The sequence below is a fragment of the Stylophora pistillata genome, chromosome 7 (genome assembly GCF_964205215.1).
Source record: "Stylophora pistillata chromosome 7, jaStyPist1.2, whole genome shotgun sequence".
Classification (NCBI taxonomy): domain Eukaryota; kingdom Metazoa; phylum Cnidaria; class Anthozoa; order Scleractinia; family Pocilloporidae; genus Stylophora; species Stylophora pistillata.
In genome coordinates, this window is record NC_142525.1 from 5,227,727 (window position 1) to 5,252,500 (window position 24,774).

The 24,774-nt window shown below is 38.9% G+C and overlaps 2 protein-coding genes and 1 pseudogene across 6 annotated transcripts in view; 2 read left to right on the top strand and 1 right to left on the bottom strand.

Annotated features, from left to right (window-relative positions):
* LOC111342522 (fragile X messenger ribonucleoprotein 1 homolog A) overlaps window positions 1–9,287 on the bottom strand; it is a 10,467-nt gene extending 1,180 nt beyond the window's left edge. Inside the window, exons 1-14 of the mRNA XM_022949620.2 lie at window positions 9,158–9,287; window positions 9,036–9,088; window positions 8,836–8,929; window positions 6,916–6,987; window positions 6,412–6,494; window positions 5,094–5,159; window positions 4,219–4,312; window positions 3,234–3,350; window positions 2,368–2,535; window positions 2,190–2,268; window positions 1,785–1,903; window positions 1,220–1,306; window positions 669–989; window positions 393–534 (exon numbers count right to left, since the gene is read on the bottom strand). Of these exons, the coding sequence (XP_022805355.2) occupies window positions 393–534; window positions 669–989; window positions 1,220–1,306; window positions 1,785–1,903; window positions 2,190–2,268; window positions 2,368–2,535; window positions 3,234–3,350; window positions 4,219–4,312; window positions 5,094–5,159; window positions 6,412–6,494; window positions 6,916–6,987; window positions 8,836–8,929; window positions 9,036–9,088; window positions 9,158–9,208 (1,546 nt within the window). The 5' untranslated portion in view covers window positions 9,209–9,287. The remainder of the gene's footprint in view (window positions 1–392; window positions 535–668; window positions 990–1,219; window positions 1,307–1,784; window positions 1,904–2,189; window positions 2,269–2,367; window positions 2,536–3,233; window positions 3,351–4,218; window positions 4,313–5,093; window positions 5,160–6,411; window positions 6,495–6,915; window positions 6,988–8,835; window positions 8,930–9,035; window positions 9,089–9,157) is intronic.
* LOC111342520 (uncharacterized) lies at window positions 8,957–16,072 on the top strand. Of its 4 annotated transcripts, none has more exons than XM_088727104.1 (3): window positions 8,957–8,978; window positions 14,772–14,841; window positions 15,420–16,072. In XM_088727104.1, exons 1-3 carry the CDS (start codon window positions 8,973–8,975, stop codon window positions 15,824–15,826), a joined length of 483 nt encoding a protein of 160 aa, XP_088583230.1. In that variant the 5' UTR covers window positions 8,957–8,972; the 3' UTR covers window positions 15,827–16,072. The 4 variants fall into 4 exon arrangements, with proteins under 4 accessions (XP_088583230.1, XP_022805353.2, XP_088583232.1 ...); XM_022949618.2 differs by lacking the exon at window positions 8,957–8,978 and adding an exon at window positions 12,334–12,497; XM_088727106.1 differs by lacking the exon at window positions 8,957–8,978 and adding an exon at window positions 13,793–13,921.
* A 6,439-nt stretch (window positions 16,073–22,511) lies between these two features.
* LOC111342524 (uncharacterized) overlaps window positions 22,512–24,774 on the top strand; it is an 8,481-nt pseudogene continuing 6,218 nt past the window's right edge. The window contains exon 1 of the transcript XR_015989393.1: window positions 22,512–22,650. The product of XR_015989393.1 is annotated as an uncharacterized LOC111342524 (transcript). The remainder of the gene's footprint in view (window positions 22,651–24,774) is intronic.

A 24,774-nucleotide genomic window follows, 5' to 3' on the forward strand; every position in this document is an offset into this window, starting at 1 on the left:
AATTTGCGCAATGGTCAATCACGCAACGTAAGGAGTGATTTCGAGTATCGAAAATGGAATTGATTATTTCGCTTCATTTTCCTCAATACCCAACGCTTTTCTGGAAAGGTCAATAATGTCCATGCTACCTTTCTAACCAACCACAATCTAGCCATATTGGACGGGTGAAAGATCTGGGGCGAGTGACAAAGCAACGGGGAGGGGGAAAAGGGGAGAAAAAAACCGAAAAACATCCCCCCTCCCCCTCGCTTTGTCACTCGTCCCAAATCTTCCACCCATCCGATATGCTGAGCGAATATACTCGCGCTTGAAAACACAAACTAGCGCCTGCAGGCAGGCTAACCACACTCAAGACTAAAGGGAAATACCGAAGTTTCCTTGAACAAACTTACATGTTACGGCCTCCTCTTTCCCGCTGGCTTCATCTTTTTCGGTCGCCCCAGACTCACTCTTCCCATGATCGCTCTCCTCAGTCTCCTCCTCGATTCCTTTCAATTCTGGTGTAGGCGTTGATGCCCGCCGGTTTCCAGTATTCTGCAACAAAAAAACAAGATTCAGAACGATGCAAGATCATGATGAAGATCATGATCAGTTGTGACTTAAAGAAGTCAGGTAGTCAAAAAAGCTTTCCCGGTTTATCACGATCCAAGCTCAAATTTAAAACTTACCTTTGTGGACTGCTGTGAGTTTGCTTTGTTCTCAGTACCTTCCGACTCACTGCTCGACCTTATTCGTATCGTCGGCTTCGTTCTCGGGCCGTCTTTCGTGCTCACGAACATCCCCTCACTCAAATCCCCAGCGAAACTCTCGGTGGTAAGAGAACGGTCTCGCAGGCTCAACATATTGTCTTGACCAATGAAGGAGAGGCTCGGTCCAGGCCGCATCTCCGCGGGAGTGGGTATATAAGCGGGGCCTGGGGGCGGGTTTATCCCCATACTCCTGAGCTGACTGTCCAGACCTTCTTTCTCTTTCTTCATCAGCTCAACATCCTGTATAATAATACAAGAAAAAACTTGCAGTCGATACAGTCTAAGCCATTTACACGGCCACTGCATTACTCTTTGATCCCCTGTAAAGTTAACTTCTCTGTGCCCAGCGAACTTATGTATTTAATTCCTTCCACGACAACTTGGAGCCCTCCACATAAACATTGCTCGCCGAGTTAGTTCCCATCGACAGCCTTGTTGTCCACCGATCCAACATTAGATTAAATGCTCACCCTTAGATGCGATAAATGATAATCTAACATCATCCGAGCATTGGCGATGCACTCCTTTGTTCCAACAAAAAGGAAGGAAACTTCTTTCTGAAACAAATTATGTGGAAAAAAAAAGAAACAAACAAATTACGTCATGTTCGAGATTATGCACACTCAGCCTCCGTAGTAGGTTTCTCGGCGCTTAGCAACGACCGTACGTTAGCCCGTGCTGGGCGCTCTGTGTTACCAGCGCTTGGAGCAAACTTAATTCCCCTACTCCTACCGTAGACGGCAACAACGTGTTTTCTCCCGCTTGACAACGGACGCAGAGTCTCGAGTTGAGGGTAAGTATTCCAATTCCAAGTTTTCCACGCTTTGCACGAGAAACCCTGTCCCCGCGCTCGGCAACGCTTGTCCAGTGACCCGTGAAGTTAATTGCACATTTTTCCCGCGTTAGTCGCCGGTCGTGTTTCCCGCCATTTTCTTGTGCAAAAGGGATCTTGTTAAGGGCACTATCATGGCCAGTTATAGGTCCGTACTGCATGCATAGGAAACACTAGGGGGGGTGAAAGTAATGAAAACAAACCTTGGCAGCCTTCTCGTCCATCGACGATCTATCTTCTGGTGGCTCAATCTTGACACGCGTCACACCTGACCTGTCTACAATGTCTTGGATAATGCGACCACTCTTACCTATCACTTTACCTGGGTGAAAGAAAAAAATACAGCAACAAACAAGAGAATCAATTTACGGTCAAAGTTATTGCATTTTGATGCGTAAAAAAACCGGACAGGAAATCATTTTCATTTTCAAAAAAAAAAAGCCTTTCTTTCTAATTGTGCAATTATATTTCTTTGTTACAAAAAGGAAACCCTTAAATAGCAGGTCTTGTAATTCATGAAATAATGAAAGAAAGGGAACAACCGGAATTGGCAGAACTAGAGTTTCAAAAGTACATCAAAGGAAAAAGGAAAAATTTTCTTAACTCACCCACAAGAGGTCTCGGAACAAAAACAGTCTCCTCGGCAAATTCTAACAACCTTCTAGCTTCTTTCACACTTGCTTCGCTCTAAAACGTAAAAAAAAAAAGAAAAAAAAAACCTAGTCTAGATCCATGCTAATCACTATTGGAAATTAAAAAGGTTAAAAAGAGGTACAAATCACTTACTTCTCCACAAATATGAAAAGTGCAGTTTTCCTCATCCACCTCAATGGAGATGATCCCTGTCAGTCGCCGAGCCTGTTGGATGTTAGCGCCCTGGGCACCAATGGCAAGACCCATCAGATGATCTGGGAGGGTCAGCATCTCAACCACACCCATCTGTTTCTTTGCAGTCTACAACAAATAAGAAAACCAAACAAAATACAAATTTAAAAGAATTTGTCTTGGCATGGACAACTTCTCAAATATGTGGGCAGGCATATGTTCAATCAATTTTGCCTATTTGTTTTGGTATGTTGCAATTTTTGAAGTGGACTTGCTCCCTCTTTGTGCAAGGGGTGTGTAGTGTCTTAGACAAACCCTGTCCACAAAAGTAATGAACACAATTTAGAGTCTCTTTATGTGACTACAGTGCATTACAGTTTGTAGATGTCTTGCAAAGGGCCCCAATTCTTGGGTACTGTACCGTGTATTTCACAGACAGAGAGAATTTTTAAGGAATTTTTATAGTCTACAGATGGGAAACTTTCTAACTCTTGAAAGGAAGGTGACTGTCTGTCAAGAAAGAAAACCAAACAGAGGTTGAAGTATCAAGGAATTTGAATTATATGAAAATAGTAGATGTGTATTGCAGTTTTAAGAAATGTATGAAAGTGATCCTCACATTAATGAACACTACCTTGAGAAGTGTTCATTACTGCAAGGATTGCTTTCATACAGAGGGTGATGTGTTCCAATTCACCCCCTCAGTTTACCCTGCTCCCCCTTATTCTGGCTGTTTCAATTCAGATTGAGAACTGTTTCTCCCATAATGATAATTTATTAGTCAGGCTAAAAGTTAACCCAAGGTACAAGTCAAAGCAGAATCTCACCTCCAGTTGTCTTGCTGTCTCATCCATCCAGGACTGTAGCAGCATCTTTGTTCTTAGACTTCTGAAATGAATTTCACTTAGCATAGCTGCACACTTCACTGGGCGTTCAGAACGAGACTGTCAGAAAAGAACAACAAGAAGTTATTTTGAAAACACAGATTTTACTTTCACCAAACAAAACTTCAAGGCCTTGAAAGTTCTCTTGATCTAATATTGAGCTGCACAATGATTAACTACAAGGCCATGAAAATAATATGGATATTACACATTTGAAGACCTCAATTTTTTCAGTCAGCATTTAAGATACATCCACATCACTATCTGTGTTCCCATAGCATGTAGAGAGTTCATACTGAGTACAGCTGCTATTTCTGAAGAGGTTTCCATAAAGAGCTGGTACAGTACTATTTATTCTGCAATCCCAAGTGGAGTGAAGCAATGTGCCTTCCACAGGAACAAACCACAGGGACCCCAACAAGGACCCCGAAATGGCCAGTTTTAGTCCTATTAAATCCAATTCTTAGGGGCAATGTTTCATTCCTTTCATTTCACAAAACTTTCTCATAATGTTTTAAACAATGCTGCCTAGAGCTTCAAGCTGTGACCAGTTAGGTTGCCATGTATACCAGAGAAGAATTTGGAAACTTATGTAACAGCTTATAATTCTGGTGACCACTTCATAATTTGCAGTCACTAAATGGTGACTTTGAAAAGTAGATATTGAGGCTGTGACCTAAACACTCAGCATTTAGGATTCTCTCTTGAGGTTTTAACCCTTTATCCTTGGGGGTGAACTAACATCTAATTTCTCACCAAGATATCACTACTGAATCAGACATTAGGCTCACAAACTTCAAAACCTCTTGATTTTTAATGTCACTTCTCCTTTTCAGTGCCAAAGGGATATGTATAAAGGACAGCATGGAGAATATAAATGCTGATATTAAGACGTAAAGGGTCAAACAAGTCGTGTATGCACTCTTACCAAAGCAACAAGCACTCCAAGTTCATCATGGTAATACACACAAGAGGCACCACATTGTTTCTTGAACTCCCTGTGCATCGTCTCACCTTTGCAACTATGAAAGAAAGACACAAGCCACTTTTCAGTTTAACACAAACCATGACCATTATTGCCAAAATATTTTACAATCACACAAAATCTTGAGAAATGTTCAAGAAGATTGAAGGCTACTGGATCAAAAGACTAATAAGCTTTAATCTTGCCCCAAACCTGGCTCTTGACTTAAATTTTTGTGGCATATTTTGATAACAAATAAAGACCCACGTAAACAAGAGCAAACTTGTTTAAATGATAAATTAACAAGTAAAAATTTCAGTCACTCCATTATGGGTGAATAAGAAAGGAAACCCACAACATTTGTGTCTTGCTAAGTCTTGTATAGCACACACAAGTTAAAACTCCAAAATTGACGAATCTGATATTCGATTTGTTATCAATTTAAGTAGAGTCGCAATCATTTACAAGCTCACTAATCAATTGACAATTCATTACTTTTGAAATGTTTCTGCATCCTTTTTTTAACACAACTCTACCTTCAACATTCATCACATTGGCATACCATATATTGATTACTATAAACACTGGCAAATAAGCTGCCCTTTTTTCCTCAAAATTCCCATGATAACAAATCAGGGACATGGCTTATATACAGGAACCTTTGGAATGTATTCTACAAATTTGTACGGATTAATACTAGAGAGTTAGTGTGACCTCTCAAATGCGAATAGCTGTGCAAAATCACCACTACACGGTACCAAAAACCCCCTATGTTTTCCAGTAGTTATAATTGCAAGGTAAATACCCAATAATTGAAAAAAATCAGTGTAAGATCTTACAGCTGTCGCAGATCCTGAGGAACATCTATCATCACCTTGTGGAACATACTCTTAGAGATTGGTCCACTGCAATCAACCAAGGAGTCAGTTAATTCAACAATCAATCAGGCAATAAGTCTATCAGCTCATCAGACAACTCACCAATGCAGGCGACTTGTTTCTTTCATTTAAGTGCTTTGATATTAACCCAGCAGTTAAACACTCCCAAAAGTGATTAACAAGTAACTTCTCCCTTTAATATCCATCTACTAGTACGATCCAGCAAACAGGTGATGAGAATATTCAAACTTAATCAGGTAGAAACTGCCATCCTGATCTGACACCAAATTCTTGTGACAAGTTTCAGACCATCTGATAGGGTGCGGAAAAAATGGAAAATTATGCGGAAATTTTCAGCAATATTACGCGGAAGAAAGTGACGATTATTCAGAAAAGACGCCAGATTATGCAGAAATTTCTAAAACTTAAAAGAGTTGTTCCCTTGGTTTTTTCCAATGCATAAAAAACACATTAACATCTCACCAAGAATTTTAGTCCATTCTGACATGTTTGACCTTTTGCTGCCATTTGTGGACAGGTATGTCTTTGTTCTATGCAGTTTTTTCATAGTTTTCATTGTTGAGTTTGTCCAAAGCTTAGTAACCGGGCATTAAATCAGATGAGGAAAACTGAACACCAGAAGTCCCAAAATGTTAAAACAAAAGTAGAACCCAGGCCCATCACCAGAAGATGCATGAAACGCCTGGCAGTTTAAAATTGTCTACGAATGAAAGGCGTGTTTTCGTCGCTGTTTTGGGTGAATAAGTTCTTCAAAATGATCAATCCTTTTGCTACTTTTGCCTCTGAGGATGGTAAGCTGCTGCTTTCTCACTTATATGTAGAAATTTTCTAGCTTTATGCAGAAAAATGCCCCAAGAAGGCAGAGGATGCGGAAGTAGGTGAATTATGCAGATTCACACCACCACATCCTGTCAGATGCCCTGTAATTTACAAGGAATTATATGGCAGCCTGAGGGGAGAATTAGGGCCAAAGCCGAAAAAGTTCAAATGGCCAATGATAACAAAATAAAATGGCACAAAGAGCTGCTGAGAACTCAAAATAAACTTCCTCAAGTGCACAAAAATCTATATGGCTGAGTTTGGTTTGTTTGAATATTGACTTGCCCACAAAATACAGCACAACTTGTAAAAACACTCAGTGCCACTACAAACCAAAGTATATAATAAGGTATGTTAAAAAAAAAAAAATCAGTAACATGGAAAATAAAAACAGGGAAAAAAACAAAAGAAAAACAAAACTGAAGTCATGACCACTCACTTGCGACTGGAGGGACGAATTCTCTCTCTTGGGACAATCTCATTAAAAGTTGCATCCCATCCAGCATACTGAATGACATAAAACTGAAAAAGAATAAAACACAGGGTTTTGAACAATTCTTGCAGTATTTTATTGAAGATTGACAGATAAAAATTTGTATCAAAGTCTGAAGACTGTGTCAAGATTCAGGGATTCCATCATATGGAATTCAATATTCAGTATTAAATATTACTACAACATGTAATCTACTGTGACAATATTCACTTCAAATATATAATTATGATTCAATTGTGACAGGGTCATAGGTTTTCAGGAAAGCATTTGCAAGACATTAAGAATTAAAAGCCTGATGCATCCTCTATCCTATATCAAGAAAGAGAGGCTTTGAGGAAATCAAACATATTAGGGGCACATATTTTGTAACATGAAGCCTTTCACACTTTTGCAAAAAGCCTTCTGGGTCTATCTACAGAATCAATAAACATTAAAAGTACTGCTGAATACCTCTCCCTTTTTGTGAACAATTCTGGCCAACCACCAACCACAAGGCTCGCCATCATCATCTCGTGTAAACACCTTTAATTGACAAACACACAGGCATCACATACTCAAGCATGTTCTCTTTTTTAACATTTAGAACCCCAAGAGTGACTAGCATGTAACTTCTCCATACAGTGTCACCCTGAATCAAACAGTCAGATCACAAGAATAAAGGAAATGATCATGCACCAAAGAGGCTCTTGATTGTTTAACAAATTCTCCTTTAGGTGCCTCAGGAAATGTGTTGAGAGCACTATGGAGAATATGCAAACTGATATCAGGGTATAGAAGGTTAGCTCGACAAACTTAATTCTAGAACTCCCAAGAATGGATTGTTAATTCTCTCCTCTTGCTGTGCATGATTCTTTGTTGAGGTAGTTAAGAGAATTTGGTGTTAAATCAGGATAACAACTTCAACCTGATAAGTTTGAGGACTTTCATCAACTTTGTGCTGGATAATGTATGGGAGAAGTTACATGATAGTCACTTCTGGGAGTTTGAGGGTTCATACATATTGCAGAGCCGTTAATAACAGCCAGTTGCCCACCAAACCTGCTGGCTAATCTGCAACCCTTGGCAGGCTACTCTCATTTCATACCATAGACCACTTTCATAAATGGCTGCCGGATTAAAATTCTTAAATGTTTCAATTTAAATTAGCCCTACTGGCCTCATTCTCCAGTACAAAATTCAAAAGAATACATTATCTCAAGTGAGGCCAGAAGGGCTAATTTAAATTTAAACAAAAGAATATTTATGCAGCAGCCATTTATGAAAGTGGTATATAAAACAACTTCTAATGAAAAAAATTGTATAATTACTGAAAGACTGTTGCAGAAATTTGTACCTAGGCCATTTTCTGGTCCAGAGTGGAAGTAAAAACATAATTTACCACTGACAGGTTTAAATTTGAATCAGTTGCACATTAAGAATTTTTCTCACAAGCGCATGCAATATTCAAAGAATGCTTGATTCACAAAGACCTCTTAACTGAATATTTCCCTGTCTTGAGTAACTTGTCTTGTGAAAAAACATGGCATTCATGTTAAACTGACTGCCCACTATTTCTATCTGCCCTCTTTGAAACTCATTGACAGCCTTGCATAAATCTTAGATGATCACTACTATAATTCCTGTAACCTGTACGTCTGATAGTTCATTAAAATTATGAGGAGAAATTGCATACTGATTTAGAGGGGTGGGGGGGGGGGTGGGGAGAGGAAGATAGCCAGTGTGTACCAGTGTCTTTCCCAAAAATAGTCCAACCCACGATTACTACTTGGTTTAAATTAACTTTTCGACTTGGAAAAAAAACAAACAAACAATTCATTAAGGTACACTTCCCATTAGAAAGTCTAATACACAAACCTTTCATAAGCAAAAAACTACATTACTCTTTCCGGCATGAAAAGAATATTTTTAAAACTGACGCAAGGTAAGGAATTACTTTCATTCGCAACCGGCTAGACGTTTAAAGCACATGGGAAATAGAGATATGTGCATAAATTTGACAGTCACCATCAAAAATATGAATCCGAAGGCAAACAAGCGTGCAAACCAAATAAAAACTGTCTGGCCGCTAAATATCGCACGTGGACTTGTTGACTTTGACTACCACATGTGAGAAATGGGTCTGGATAAAGGTAATGAACAGTTATTGCACAATCACAGCTACGTTGATTGTAGAGTCAAATTGTCCTAGAAAATTGCGAAAAAATCACCTCTAACGAAGTGATTTAAGGACACTGTTATGTAATGTTATTCATCCACACCATGAATAAAAGGAATCAAGCTCTTTCTTTACGTCCGTATATGCCCTGTGTGACCTTTAGCGACTCGATCACATGGGACTCGCGTACAAAAATAGGTTTTCCTTACACAGACCTCAACTTCATCGTCCACGTATAAATCGCACCGTTGGATAGAGGCGGGTGGCAAACGGACTTCTTCATAAGGAACCCTCCTGCAGTCATTCGGTCTGTTCGAAAACAATACACCAAGGATTTGAAGATAAGCACTGTATGAAGGTAAACAATAAATAACAATTGCAAAATCGCGCGCCGCCTAAATCTTTGCATACGTACTCATGTTCAAAAGCGATCGTCACTTGATCCTGGTGAATATTTCTCACATAACCCTAGGAAACAAAAGTGTCATGAATATTCAAAATGTTCGCTGAGAAATATTTTCATTTCATGGCTCCTACCTTATAATAAGCCCCATTTTTTCCGCACACCTCCACAGCCAAATCCTCCATGTTTTCTTGTCCAACTCGCTAAGTGCCTTAGGGCACTATGGGATATCAACAAATTGCGCAATCCAAAAGAAGTGGGCGCGAAATGTTGACGCCATCTTTGTTTTAATAAGACATGGGAAGAGATTTGAAAAAACGGAATTGTTACCCACTTCTAAAACAAAAAATTCAGTTTTTAAACCTCAAGTAGCCCATAAGCTCCAAATAAGTGATAATAGAGCGAAATTTGCGAAATGATCGATGTCCACTACAGCTGTTAGATTGCAAAATATCATCAAGTGTTGTTGCTTTTCTTTAACAGTTTATTTGTTTGTTTGTTTCTTTGTCATTCCTGCGACACAGTTCATATTGTTTTTCTCGGGCAAAAAAAGATTTACATAACATCGCCGACGAACAAGCAGCTCGACGAACATAAACAGGAAGACTGTGGCATTTCTCCCCAGTCTTACTCTGCCTAAAAAATCACTCTCGCCTCAGGCCACTTATTGGAGCGCGCAGTCTTGCTCTGAAGTGATCACCGTTGCGGTTTTTAGCCGGATAAAATAGAAAAAAATTGAGTGGCGAAGGAAACACAAACCGAAACATCCATTAGGGCTATGAAATCAATTGCTTCCTCGAATGTGCGAAACTTTCGGAAACGTCACAGCTTTCCCAAAAGAAATCCTGTTGATTTCTCTTACGAGAGAGAGCTGGTACGAGTTTCCTTTGGTGTCATTCCCTCTTCCATCGACAAGTGAAGCGTTGATATTCGGGAAATTTTTAAATTTTGACATGAGTGCCAACGTAATATGGAGTGACTCTAAACCATAATTAATTTTTTTTATCTTTTAAATTGATTTTAAATTTATAACGGAAGTTTTCCTCAGTCAAATTCTCTTGACAAAATATTGTCCCTTACTGAGAAACTGCCAAGCTAAGATTAAAATTCAAAAACTCACGCCAAATGCAGCATGCAGCCAGAAAATTACACTCTTAACTTCCTTTCCCACATTTTCTGGGACCATTCTTAGTCTAATTTTAGTAAGAGGGTCTTTATCGAATGGTCAAAATAAGGTTTATAAATTAAAACCTAATGTTAAATTTCAGCATAAGTTGAAATAAACTTTCAAAGACACTTCTTCCAACGTTAAATTTATTCAAAGTACAGGAGTTTGCGAAACTGGAATACGTTTATATTATTCTCTTACAACAATGATAAATTGATACCACGTACAGCTGTCGGAAGGGAATTTTTTTTGCGGCTGAGGTTTGACCAGAAGCTTCGGTGATGAAGAGTTTTCACATGCGAAGAGGCGTGAATCAAAAGGGTAACAGTTTGAAACAGCGGCATACAGGAAGTTTTAACTCCCAAAAGTGACAATACAAAATTTCTCCTTGCAATTTGAATAAAATATCAAGCAGACAAATGATAGGAATACAAATATATATATATATATATATATATATATATATATAACTTAGAGGATTATTAATTGATTCAATACCAAATTATCCGAACTTACATGATGAAAATGTATGGAAAACAGTAAGGAGTATTACTAATTAGATCAGGGAGTGAAAGGGTGTGCTCTTAGTGCCAGCTCTCCCTCTTTTTTTCTTTTTTTTTTTTCTTCACTTTTTCTCTTCTCTATTTTTGATTTGCTTATTTCATCATTGTTTCATTTGTTACGTTTCGTACTGCTTGGAGGTAAAGCCTATCCCCTTTTTCCTCTCTTTCCGCTTTTTGTTATGCATCGTCCATTTTCATCATTATTTCAGTTATTACGTTTAAAACTGCTAGGAGGCACAGCTTGCAATAAAATGTTAAGTGGCTTAATGTTTTCGCCCTAAGGCACCTCAAGCTTATTACGAAGTCTGCTCTCCGATTATCATTTAAAAAAACATTGATCAAAGACACAATTTTCCTTTTACATTATTTTTTTAGGAACACTGTATTCGATGAATGTCATGACAATTGATTCGCGGTCCGCCGGACTAAAAAATACCTCCGCTTTATCAGGAAGAAACAGCTAAGTTTTCACTGAACATTTATTTCCTCCAAGCACTAAAAGAAAAAAAGCTCACTGCTGTCGTGTTAACTTGGAGATATGTCAATAATAGTCGAAGAGGAAACCCTTTGTGGCCATGAAAGAGAATTAAACCATTTTAGAGCTTGATACGGGATCGAACGATAATTTACAGGCAGCAAAATACTTTAGTTAATTCGGGAAGTAGTTTCGCTGTGGGCAGCTGAAAAAATTAGCCAACTTTCCGAGTACGACGCTCAATTGTTATTCATGTTACTTTATCTAATCCAAATTAACCACGCTTTTTCATTGTGCTTTTGTCTTTGTGGGCAACTACAGCGACCAAGCGTCTAATCTTATCAGCATAATTCTTTTCAATTTGCTATTTCGAGGACGTTTTCTTCCGCCCCTTCAGATGAATTACAAAAACCTTTGAACTTCAAAGATATTTTGATCATGTTAATAGATTACAAAAACTGCGATTTAGGCGCAGTTCTCTATACCCTCTCTCTAAAGCTCCGTAAACTTCTTCCAAATGATTAAATGGTAGTGGTGACTGACGTTTCGACAACCTCTGTGGAAGTCATCATCAGAGTCAAGTGAATGGTTATTGTCAATAGAATGTTCGTGAGACATTATCATCGACTTACGAACCACAATATTGACTGGGACTCTGCGCAATGCCTAACCTACAGCACTAACTACTTTCAACGACTGACTCTGGAAAGCTGGTTAACTAACTTAGACCAGACTCCTCTAAACCAGGTGTCAACTACTACCGGCTCCTTAGAAACGACTTTAACGTTCGTCGAAAGGAAAGTATGTAGTTTATCAAAACTTGATTAAAACTTTCTTTTGTAGTTTATAGATTCAGCTTAAATGGAAAGCATATCGAACATATGCTTGAAAAATATAATCATATAATTATGCCATAATCTATTTCAAGTTTTAAAAAAAGATGATTCTTAGACCTAAGACCAAGAGTTTAATTATGTCGTTATATATTGCAAGAATTAATGTCGGCGTAGATCAATTATCTAAGCGCGCCGTTTGTCTGAGGTAAGCATGCCTGTTTGCAGCTTTTAACACGTGGAAAATTTTACTCAAATTTCTACACGACTATATTAAGCAGCTATAAGGACCGTACATCCATTCAATTAGGATTCATTCGGTCTAATACCACGTTGACGTTCAAAACTATGATTTTTCAGACTTTCCTCAATTGGGCCCTCTGCTTTGCGCTAATTTTTGCGCCAAAAACCTTTGGAAAAAGAAGCTCTCTTAGGGTGAGTAAAGGATTAGCATTTTCTTCAAAATAATCTCGTGCAACGTGGCTTTTTTTCTTCCATTTTTAGGACCAGACATCGGTCACTTTGTAGCAACAGCTTTTAAGCTTTGTCAATTAGTGAATCGGTTCACGTGGTGTATTCGTTTGAGAAAAAAATTCAACCTTGAAAAGAAAAGAAAATTGAACTAAAGAAAAAATTTATCTTTTTCGCGAGTGCGTTTGAAAAAGGAAACTTGCCCACTCTTCCAACTTAAACGTTTTTATCAGGACACCTGTTGCGCACATTTGTTAAATGCTGAGTATTGTGTACCTAATTTATGATAATCCATATTTCTTTGTTATCTTACGCCTTTCAATTTGATCTAAGAAGCTCTGGAGAAACAGTTTTATGACAGCCATGAAAATCCAATTTTTAAACACGAAGGCGCGCTATATAAGGAAGTCTTCCCTGGGAAGACCTAGGCTCATTTGTCACTCACCGTTGACGTGTGCGGGTCACATTCAAATGCTGGTAGGCGAACAAAACGAGCTAATGAGATATCTATTGTTTACTTCCACCAGCATGGTGGCATGAGGTAACGTGCGAATCACCTGCTTCGATCTCAAAGTTACCTCCACAAATAAAGATAGTTTCCATTGGAGAAAGGAAATACAAATCTCAAAAATCCTTGAATTATGATGAAGACATAAAACAATTTTGAGGAATGCGCCCGCTGCTCACTGCTTTGGAGTAGCTGTAGCTCAAGCTGACTTAACTCTAAGAGTTCTGCATCACACGACGGTTGATTGACAAATTGTCCAGTGGGACCTAAGGCTCGTTTTATAGCGCGCCTTCGTGTTTAATATTTCTTTTGTTAGATGTTGTCGTGAAATAAACAAAGGATTGTTCCCCTTTTGAATGGCTCCCTTGCTTTTTCGTCGGCTTCTTCAGTCTTTTGTTGGTGTTAAAGTTAATTTATTGCTTATCGAAGGCAAAGATAAAACTTCGGAAATTGATCAAGAGACAGAAGTATTGTAAATATTTGTCTCTATTAGTTGCCTCAAATGTCAAATTGATTTTCTAACTCCACGTACCTCCGGTTTAAATTTCCGATCATTAAAAATTTAGCTTAAAGTAGGGGGTAATTCGTCTGATAAAGAGTTATAAAATTTCACCGCGACTCCGGTTAAAAAAAAAAAAACGCTCTGGTTATGAAAAACTGGACTTCCCTCGTAAGTTGAAAGGTTTCCTAGCAACACATAAAGTTATCAAACCTGTAGCAAGCTGCGTTTGATCGATTAAAAGATTAGCTTAATGGCGTGTTTTAGACAAAGTCAACAATTCAAATCAATTTCTTTCGTTTCATTACTCATCGCGGAAGGGAAGGGGTTCGTAGGATTTTGGTCATGTCCTCCTAACTCCCCCTTCGCCCATTTCAGGCGGTAAATATTCATTGGTCCCTAGCCCGCTTCGCTATAAACGAGTATGATGTTTAAATGTATTTCCTGTGATGTGTGCCGGGTTATTTCTGTTTCAGCTCAAAAGTGTAAAAGGAAGCTGTAACAATCTAAGCTTTCTTCGGGTAGATATAAAGACGTAACTTTGATTCCTTGAGTTAAGTCTTCTCGCTGCATGAACTCAGATGAATTATCCACAGAAAACGAAACATTTCGAGCCGGGCGCTGTTTTGAGTATAAGATTTGAAAACTCTGGCTTGGCGTTTAAATGGGACGGAAAACATTGCATTTTAAAAACTGGAGCTTCAGAGGGTGATGATCTTACCGCTGTTTGCAGTTTCTTTCGGCAGAATAACTTGCACTCTTCTTTTGCACAATGTTTCCGCTGAAGTTGATCGTTTTATTGTGTGAGAACGCCGTTGTTATTTTTTTACCGGCGCAGTGTAGAACTCAAAATTTTTTTTTTAGCGCAACTAACTTGCTACAGAATATTAGGATAAACTCCATAAATGGGAGTACCTGGCATGCCGACTAATGTGATGGAAAATTCCTCGCAAAAGATATGTTTAAACAATTTCGTTCGTATCCAACTGTACCACCCATTTTTAGCAGGAAACTAAAGACGTAAGTAATAGTCGCCATCTTGGAATTCAACAATTGAGAGGAGCCTGATGGTGAGAATTTATCTTTTCTGAGAACAGAGAAAGATGAAAGGTCTAACAGCATTTATCTTGGTTGATTTTAATAAGTCTAAAGTGCAGAGCAAATTTAAGATACGGTAAATAGACGATTTTGACATATTTAAGCCTCTTTTCTCACTTTTTTCTGCCTTTAGGATGTGGAAATAAACGATATGGCAAAAAGAGAGAGGTTTTGGTACAAGACATTCAAACAAACCAAGAGAGGTAAAGGTGCTCATTCATTATGTTTTAATCTTTAAATGCTACCCCGGCCTGGTACACAGAGCAGAATAACGAAATGCTACGTCAAAGGTACTGGTCAACAACGCGGGCTCAAGCGTGCGAGGTTCAAAATTAAGCGAAATTCGCGAAAAATAATGAGGGACTGGCATCTAAATCCGAAGCATTCTATTTTCGTCGAAGGCATTGCTCCATTTCCAAATTTATAAGGAGAAAATTCATTTTTGAAAATATTTAGAGTGTACACAAGGTTTTTGGAGATTATCCTCTGAAAGAATAGCGACAAGGAAAGCAACGTCTCGAAGCAATAGAATAGAAAGTCGACCATGCAAACGACTCAAAATCCGTTTTGTGCGCCAAAAACTTACGCACGCGCGTACGTTAAATTTATGCGTAGACATCCGTGGTCAGCGGTAAATCGTTGAGGTACAAAAGTGTTTCCTATCGCGAAGCCACTGTTATCGTTAATTTTCTACCTCAGATGTGCAGAAATCTCAGTAATATTTTGTTTTAGTCTTCGGGATAAATGTTGAATATTTTCTTTGCTTCCACACTTTTTTTAGTTGAGGAGGAGCTACCCGAGATTGGTTGCGGGCTTCACCCAGCAATTGTACCGGTTAAAGATGGAACAGGCAACGCGCCCTACCGACCCCAATTTGTACAGGTCAACCGCTGCCAAGGGGCTTGTGACCCTCAGGTTCGGCAGAACTGCGCACCGACCAAAACCCGTACAATTGACGTCGTCGTGCAATACCTCGACTCGGGAAGACTCACCGTTCCCGTGATAGTGCACGAGGAGTGCAAATGTGATTGTCACATACACTGTAATTATACCGTTCACTGGCCTAACCCCGGAGGATGCCACTGTAAATGCCAAAAAACATGTAATGATGACGAAAATCAGAACTTAAAAACATGTGAATGTACTCCTACGACTGTGAAGAGAAATTTTCTGCATCAAATATATTGAAAACGCCATCTTTAAACGTAATATTTAAACTTAAGTAGCTTTTTGGAACTCACTACCAACGTTGAGAAAAGAACAGTTTTTCCTATTTCCCTTTTATAGCAAGGCAATTAACGAAAAAAATCCGAAAGATATGTTAAACAAAGGAGATAAAATGTATGTAATGCAACTCAACTACCTTTTTTAGTTCTTTTAAGGTCAAACACCCTGTACAATGATGTTTTAATGTGATTGCCAGTTGCCAATGTACCTGGGTATAGATATATATATATGCGTTTTATTTAACGAAAAAAAGGGTGCCTCCTCGCCTCCTTACTTGTTCACATGGCGCATAGTTGTCGGGAATGGTAAACAAAAAAAATAGGTTGGCCTGATCATCTCGGGTAAATAGTTGAAGAGGATCGGTTTATTAGGAAAAAAAAAATGGAGGAAAGCTCTTTTAGCGACTTGAAAATAGCAGAAAGAGGTCTAAAAGTCGAGTGCCTCAATAAAAACCTTGAGTTGGGGTTCTAAGAATTTTAATTTTCTCTCTGTATAAACCAAAAGAATTCCCATTACCTGTATGTCTTTCTTTTTGTCGATCATAGAAGAGGTAAAGTTGGGATAAAGGAACATTCAGTGACCCCCCTCCCCTCCCCTCCAGTTAAAGGTCAACCAAAGGACTCAAACAGTAAGTTGGAATCTAGTAGGGTTTATAATGAACATGCAAACAAAGCCCTCGTTGAACTTAAAAAAATTTCTTACTGCGAATTGCAAGCTACGGCACGATAGAGACTTGTGCCAGGTTTACCCACTAACGTGTGCACTTGTACATATATGGCAAACCAACTGTAGTATGGCAAACCAACTGTAGCAATATTCAATACTAAAATTCAATCTCAATTCAATTTCAATTCAATTTCAATACAATTTCAATACAATTTCAATTCAATTTCAATTCAATTTCAATTCAATTTCAATTCAATTTCAATTCAATTTCAATTCAATTTCAATTCAAATTCAATTCAATTTCAATTCAATTTCAATTCAATTTCAATTCAATTTCAATTCAATTTCAATTCAATTTCAATTCAATTTCAATTCAATTTCAATTCAATTTCAATTCAATTTCAATTCAATTTCAATTCAATTTCAATTCAATTTCAATTCAATTTCAATTCAATTTCAATTCAATTTCAATTCAATTTCAATTCAATTTCAATTCAATTTCAATTCAATTTCAATTCAATTTCAATTCAATTTCAATTCAATTTCAATTCAATTTCAATTCAATTTCAATTCAATGAAATTCAATGAAATTCAAGTTCAACTCAGTGAAAATTCAAGTTCAATTAAATGAAATTTAATTTCAATTCAATGAAAATTCAACTTCAATTCAATGAAAATTCAATGAGATTCAATTTCAATTCAAGGAAAAAAAAACATTTAAAATTGCTTCCGGTTAGCAACCGGAAATGATAACTAGCATAAGGGAACTTTCAGGCATTATGATTTCGCGCGGAAAGTTTAACTAGCATCAGGGCGGACGTAGAGCCACAATTTGACGTGAAAAGATACTTACCTGAATTTAAGCTTTAAATAGCGCTATCTACTGCGAGGATCGTGCATCATATGTATCTAATACCGCAGTACAAAATATATGAACTTCATATATTTCATTGTATCTCATTTATCACTTTCACGGGTTTATTACGAATCAACTTAACGGCCTGCTCCCAGTTGGCTTGTTAGCTCAATTGGTAGGGCGCTGCACTAGTATCGCAGAGGTCAGTGGTTCGAATCCCGTACAGGCCTGATTTTTTCAGGTCTGATTTTCGCTATTGCTTAAATAGCGCTATCTACTGCGAGGATCGTGCATCATATGTATCTAATACCGCAGTACAAAATATATGAACTTCATATATTACATTGTATCTCATTTATCACTTTCACGGGTTTATTACGAATCAACTTAACGGCCTGCTCCCAGTTGGCTTGTTAGCTCAATTGGTAGGGCGCTGCACTAGTATCGCAGAGGTCAGTGGTTCGAATCCCGTACAGGCCTGATTTTTTCAGGTCTGATTTTCGCTATTGCTTAAATAGCGCTATCTACTGCGAGGATCGTGCATCATATGTATCTAATACCGCAGTACAAAATATATGAACTTCGTATATTTCATTGCATCTTAAATTGAAATTGAATGGAAATTGAATGGAAATTGAATGGAAATTGAATGGAAATTGAATGGAAATTGAATTGAAATTGTATTTCAGTATTGAATATTGCTACATTTGGCTTGCCATATCCATATTGTGCTCGGCAACTTTTCAGCAACTTTTGGCGTTTGGAAAAAAAGTTACTTCTAGAAAAATCGAGAAATGTTTGCCTTATCAAGCAATTTTTGAACAAGTATAGGTTTTAAGCACATACCTAGCGCGAAAAAGTCACCCATTTCATAGAAAACTTCAATTTATGCAGATATATATATCTTATTAACCAAGCGCGAGGGCTGTACTGGGAGAATATCGGCCCGAGGCCTTGACAGTACGGACCGAGTGCAGCGAGGTCCGTATAAAAAAGACCGAGGGCCGATATTCTTCCAGTACGGCCCCGAGCAAGCTTGGTTAATAAGAGATTTATTATACGACTGAAGTTCAAAGGGACACAAGTGCGGTATCATTCGGGGCCATTCGGGACAGTGCCCGGTCCAATACTGAGAGAATATTGACCGGCAATAGAGCATTTTGATTGGTTGATTTTAGTTATTGGCCCTTTGACTGCCCGAGTCGTGTAATAATAATGCTTATGAATCTTTTGAACACATAACCTGTCACTTGACAACGTTCCTCATGCCTATCGCGATCCATATATCTAATATTATAACAGCAAAATGCCTAATTAGCAATAAGTTATTTTCAGGGTAGTGGCTAGACCTTGCTTGAAGCCGGTCTAGAAATGGAAAAATAAGGCGCTTCCTTCCCTCCACTAGCCTGGGTAGACACCTTGGGCAAGTGTTAGCACACCCTTAGCCTCCCTTAACCAGGGTTACGGTCCCACTGTCTTGTGGTGGCTAGGGATAGCTAAAGGCTAAGGGAGTAAAACCCCGACAGAGAAACCGGAGTACTTGGAGCACCGTAAGTTAGTTTTGACGCTATATCATTTTCTAGAAACTCCTGCAGTCGACCAGGTCCCGAACGTACTAGCCCTGCCCTTCCTTCGGACTCTACCAGCAAGACCGAAAGGGGGATTCTGGGACCTGGGCAAACCAGTAGCTCCATATCAACCGCTCAGGCAAGCGCATAGAGAGGCAACCTCAGCATGCCCTACAGCTTCGCCTGGCATGGAAACAAACCGGGGAGTGGCAGTTACCGGTTCTGAGTCATGGCTTGATTGGCGTAGAGCCAGACGCCAGGGGTCATTCCTGAAAGTGGGAGGGGCTTTTTAGCCCCATTGGATAGCTACCGCCCGCTTAAACTGGGCAGCCCCAAGTCAATAAGGTACTTTCCCGGCACTGCCCGCCTGTCTTGCTGGGGTGAGCAGGACTTAGGTCTGGAAACAGTCTGACAAGTGGGCTGCGACTTATTCACCTAAGAATCAAGGATCTATTATAAGAAGACCAGCTCTTATACTTGGGAGTTGGAACGTCCAAATGATGCTGACCGGACTTACCCAAGACACACGCGACATTGATGGGGCACGCAAAACAGCTGTCATCCGCAGAGAATTGGTTAGGCTCAAAGTTGATATCGCTGCATTACAGGAAACGCGCATAGCTGGTTGCGGAAGCCTAACAAAAAAGGAATACACATTTTTCTGGTAGGTAGAGATGAAAATGAGCCTAGAGTACATGGAGTTGGTTTCGCTGTCAGCAACAAGCTAGTACAGATGGTAGAGCCGGGCTCAACCAAGTCTGAGCGCATCATGCACATAAAACTCAATACCGATCTAGGTCTCACCAATCTGCTTTCTGTCTACGCTCCAACCCTGACTTCGAGTACCGATGCCAAGGATACCTTTTACAGCCAATTGGATGATGCTATCAAACATATCCCAAACAACGAAGTGCTGATTCTACTCGGCGACTCCAACGCTAGAGTGGGCAACGATCACGGCTCCTGGCCTGATTGTCTTGGTGACTTTGGTGTTGGCAAATGCAATGAAAATGGTCAACGCCCTCTGGAGCTTTACACCTATCATCACCTCTGTATTACAAACACATTATTTGGCGTGAAGCTGCACCATAGGTTCTCGTGCATGCACCCCAGATCTAAAAACTGGCACCAACTCGACCTCATCATCTCAAGACGGGAACAACTTAATAACATTCGTACTACAAGGGCATACCACAGTGCTGATTGTGACAGTGATCACTCCCTTGTCTGCACGAAGGTTCCAGTTACGTCCAAAGAAGTTCCATCGTGTCAAACAATCTGCTACACTTCGCATTAATGCCTCTGCCACCGCCATCCCTGAAAATGTCTCTATATTCAACGACATCCTGAGCTCGAGACTCGGAGACTGCCTGGAACTTAACACAGAGGACCACTGGAGCCATATCAAGGACATCACCCTTGTTGCAGCATTAAAGGCCTTTGGCAAGAATGTACGCAAAAGCCAGGATTGGTTCAATGCAAACATCGCGACTCTTCAGCCGCTCATCAAAGCAAAGAGGAATGTCCTGCAGAACTACCAGCGTAATCCATCACCCAGCTCTTTGGAAGCACTTCGGGAGGCCAGGCGTCGTGCGAATGAAAAATGTAAGATTTGTACTAACAACTTTTGGTTGAATCTCTGTGCTGCAATCCAGTCAGCTGCTGACACTGGAAATTCTAGGGGCATGTTTGAGGGTATCAAGAAGGCGATTGGACCTACACAGTCCAAGTCCTCACCACTCAAAACATCAACGGGTGAAATCATTACTGATAAATCAAGACTGATGGAGTGCTGGGTGGAATACTATAGCGAGCTCTATGGTAGATCGAGCTCTGTCTTACCCTCTGTCCTTGACTGCATTGAAAGGCTTCCCATCATGTTTGAACTAGATGAGCCCCCCAGCAAGGAAGATCTCTCAAAGGCAATCAGTCACATATCGTCTGGAAAGGCCCCTGGGCTTGACGGTATCCCGGCTGAAGTCTTACGCCTTTCAATTTGATCTAAGAAGCTCTGGAGAAACACTTTATAGTCATGAAAATCAATTTTTTTTTAAAATTTCTTTTGATAGATTTTGCCGTAAAATGAACAAAGGATTCTTGCCCTTTTGAATGGCTTCCTTGATTTTTTGTTGGCTTTTTCGGTTTTGGCTTGTTTGCTTTTTTGGTTTTGGCTTGTTTGTTTTTTTGGTTTTGCTTTTTCAGTCTTTTGTTGGTTTTTTTCCAGCAAAGTGTTCAAGTTAATTTATTACTTATCATTGGCAGAGATAAAACGTCGGAAATTGATTAAAAGACAGAAATATTGGAAACAGTTGTCTTTATGAGCCGCTTCAAATGTCAAATTAATTTTTTTAAGTCCACGTACCTCCAGTTTAAATTTCTGATCATTAAAAATTTAGCTTGAAGTAGAGGGTAATTCATCTCATAAAGAGTTAAAGATAACTTCGCCGCGACTCCGGTTAAAAAAAACGCTCTGGGTATGAGCAACTGGACATCCCTCGTAAACTGAAAGGTTTCTTAGCAACGCTTAAAGCTATCAAAATTGTAGTAAGCTGCGTTTGATCGATTAAAAAATTAGCTTTTAATGGCGTGTTTTAGACAATGCCACAAAGGAATTTTAAACATAGCGGTTCAATTTAATTTCCTTTGTTTCATAACTCATCGCGGCAGGGGGGAGGGGGGAGGGTTTCGTGGAAGTTTGGTTGCGTTCCCCTACCCCCTCCTTCCCCATTTCAGGCGGTAAATAATTATTGGTCCTCAACCCGCTTCGCTTTAAACGAGTATGATTGTTATTCCTGTTACTTTATTAAAATAATTACTTTGATAAACGAATTCCCTTTGGGCCGAGAACAGCCAGTTTTGCAATTGAAGGAAGTGAACACTAGCTTCTAAGTAAGTCCGAAACGATGTTTTAAATATGAGTTCATGTAGGAAAGTATGTAGTTTATCAAAACTTGATTAAAACTTTCTTTTCTTGTTTTATAGATTCAGCTTAAATGGAAAGCATATCGAACATATGCTTTAAAAAAATATATTTAACAATTATTCCACGAACGCGCGTTGGATATGAGATGACAGATAGCCAAAGAGGCGCGTAGCGCCGAGTTGGCTATAATCATCTCGTATCCAACAAGCGCAAGTGGAATAACTGTTTTATTAAAAACGCCCCCAAGAAATTATTATTTTGTGAGAAGAAACCGGATTTTTTAGCTCCCTTTTGATTTTAAGCTAACGCGCACGCTTACCATATTTGTAGCTTATGGTATATTGGCTCATATACCATAATGGCTAAGCCAATAAAAAGTCTTGAATTGCATTATCCAATGATCCAGTTTTTAATAAATATAAATATGCCATAATCTATTTTAGGTCTTAAAAAAAAGATGATTCCTAGACCTAAGACCAATTCACTGCAAGAGTTTCATTATGTCGTTGTCTACCGCAAGAAGTAATGTCGGCGCAAATCAATTATATCTAAGCGCGCCGTTTGTCTGAGGCAAACACGCCTGTTTGCAGCTTTTCACGCGTCGAAAATTTTACTCAAAATTAAAAGCGGGACATCCTTTCAATTCGGATTCATTCTGTCTAATACCACGTTGACGTTCAGAACTATGATTTTTCAGACGTTTCTCAATTGGACCCTTTGTTTTGCGCTAATTTTTGCGTCAAAACCCTTTGGAAAAAGAAGCTCTCCTGGGGTGAGTAAAGGGTTAGGATTTTCTTAAAAATAATCTCGTGTAAGGTGGTTTTTTTTCTTCCATTTTTAGGACCAGACATCGGTTTGTAGCAACAGCTTTTAAACTTTGTCATTTCGTGAATTGGTTCACGTGGTGTATTCGTTTGAGGGCAAAATTCAGCCTAGAAAAGGAAAAAAATTGAACAAAAGAAAAAAGTTATATTTTTTGCGAGTGAGTTTGAAAGAGAAAACTTGCCAATTCTTCAAAGTTAAACGTTTTTATCAGGAAACCTGTTGCGCACATTTGTTAAATGCTGAGTCAAGTTGTATACCCATTTTAAAATAACTCCATATTTGTTATCTTACACCTCTCAATTTGATCTAAGACGCTCTGGAAAAACATTATCATAGCAGCCATGAAAATCCAATTTTTGAAATTTTCTTATGTTAGATTTTGTTGTGAAATGAACAAAGGATTCTTGCCCTTTTGAATGGCTTCCTTGATTTTTGTTGGCTTTTTCAGTCCTTTGTTGGTTTTTCCAGCAGTGTTAAAATAGTTTATCGCTTATCATAAGCAGAGATTAAACTTATCACCAATAGATGAGCTTGGGGAAGGCGCCTTCGGTTTAGGTGGAGCCGTGCGTGATGCCAGCCAGGCTCGCAGGTATCCATGGCAACCCTGAGAGCAGCAACCACCCGGCACCGTGACACTGATAAATGAGTGGAAATACTTACCAACCGACATACTCACCACTGTTGCACGACGAAGACCAAAAACGGGGTGGGGGGGAGTGGGAGCCAAAAAGGCACTCAACTATGGCAAGCAAAAGCGAACGAGAACGTAGCTGGAACGCAATACAAATGCCCCTGCAACAAACCCAGTAAATGCGAACCCCCCGCGCGTGGCTGCCCACCGACCGCCGATGACTGCGTTGGCTCAAGTTTAACTTCGCCTAATTTACATTCAGCCACATTAAAGAGACAGAGGCATTGTAGACATTTGTCTCTACTAGCCGCCTCGAATTTCAAATTAATTTTCTTAAGTTCACGTACCTCCGATTTGCACAGGTTAGAAACAGGTTAGAAAAAATACCTCATAGTTACCTATGTAAACAAAAGAATTGAAGCCCAGCCTTTTGTAAAGAGGTGCGATCGATTTTATTTTAAAGATACTCATTATGGCAACATCGTTGGTGTTTCTAGGATCAAAAAAATATGAATGGAAAGACACTTCAATTCAAAGAACTTCATTTTAATGCATGACTTTAATGTTATTTGTTTCGGTCGCCTCTCAAAGTCTCTGATTTTGACAAAAATGATTCAGCTTTTATTAAAGGACGACCATGAAATAAAAGGAAGTTAGAAAACATCTTCAGCCTGATCAAAACGTTCCCAGATAAAGAAAGTTGTTTATTTCCTTTGTTTTTTCTTTTGTTTTTTGTTTTCTATTTGTCATAATTAAAATTTTGATAGTCCGAATTTGTAATTCGCTTAATTCGATTCATCATTTAGTTGGCGGCAAAAACAAACTTTTATCTTCGAATGCAATCAGGTTTAGCAAATAAGAAATTCCGACATCTTAACATTCGTACAGTTTAGACTCTCCACTCGCTATCGCTACTTTATCTCATTTTGGTTAAAAAGAGAAATTTACAATTTACTATTCATGGAAACAGAAAATGAGCACGAAACCTGTATATGTGGTTACTGCCGTTTAACCGAACTATGAAGTTCATAGAAATCCCATTGGAGATCTTGTCACAGTTTTAATATCATTTAAATAAAATCGAACTAAAATCAGTTTATCTTTTCCAAATTTTTACTGCACAAATTCAAACCAGACTGGCGATTTTCATCTAATCTCCTCGGAGCACAAATCTTTTTCGTCTAGTTGCTACAGGATTTTGAGCCAAAAAAAAAACTTTGAGAGTGAGATCACTTTTCTTGCAGATACCCAAATCTGCATATCTCCCCTCCTGCTTTCTTCGGGATCAAATCTCTGTCTCTGCAACATGATCTTCAAGACTTTAAGTGCTTCTCATATCCACTCAAACTTCAGATTTTAATATATCAACAAAGTTGAAATGGTAAATTGGCCACCATTACGATTATAAAAGCTGACGTTTCGAGCGTTAGCCCTTCGTCG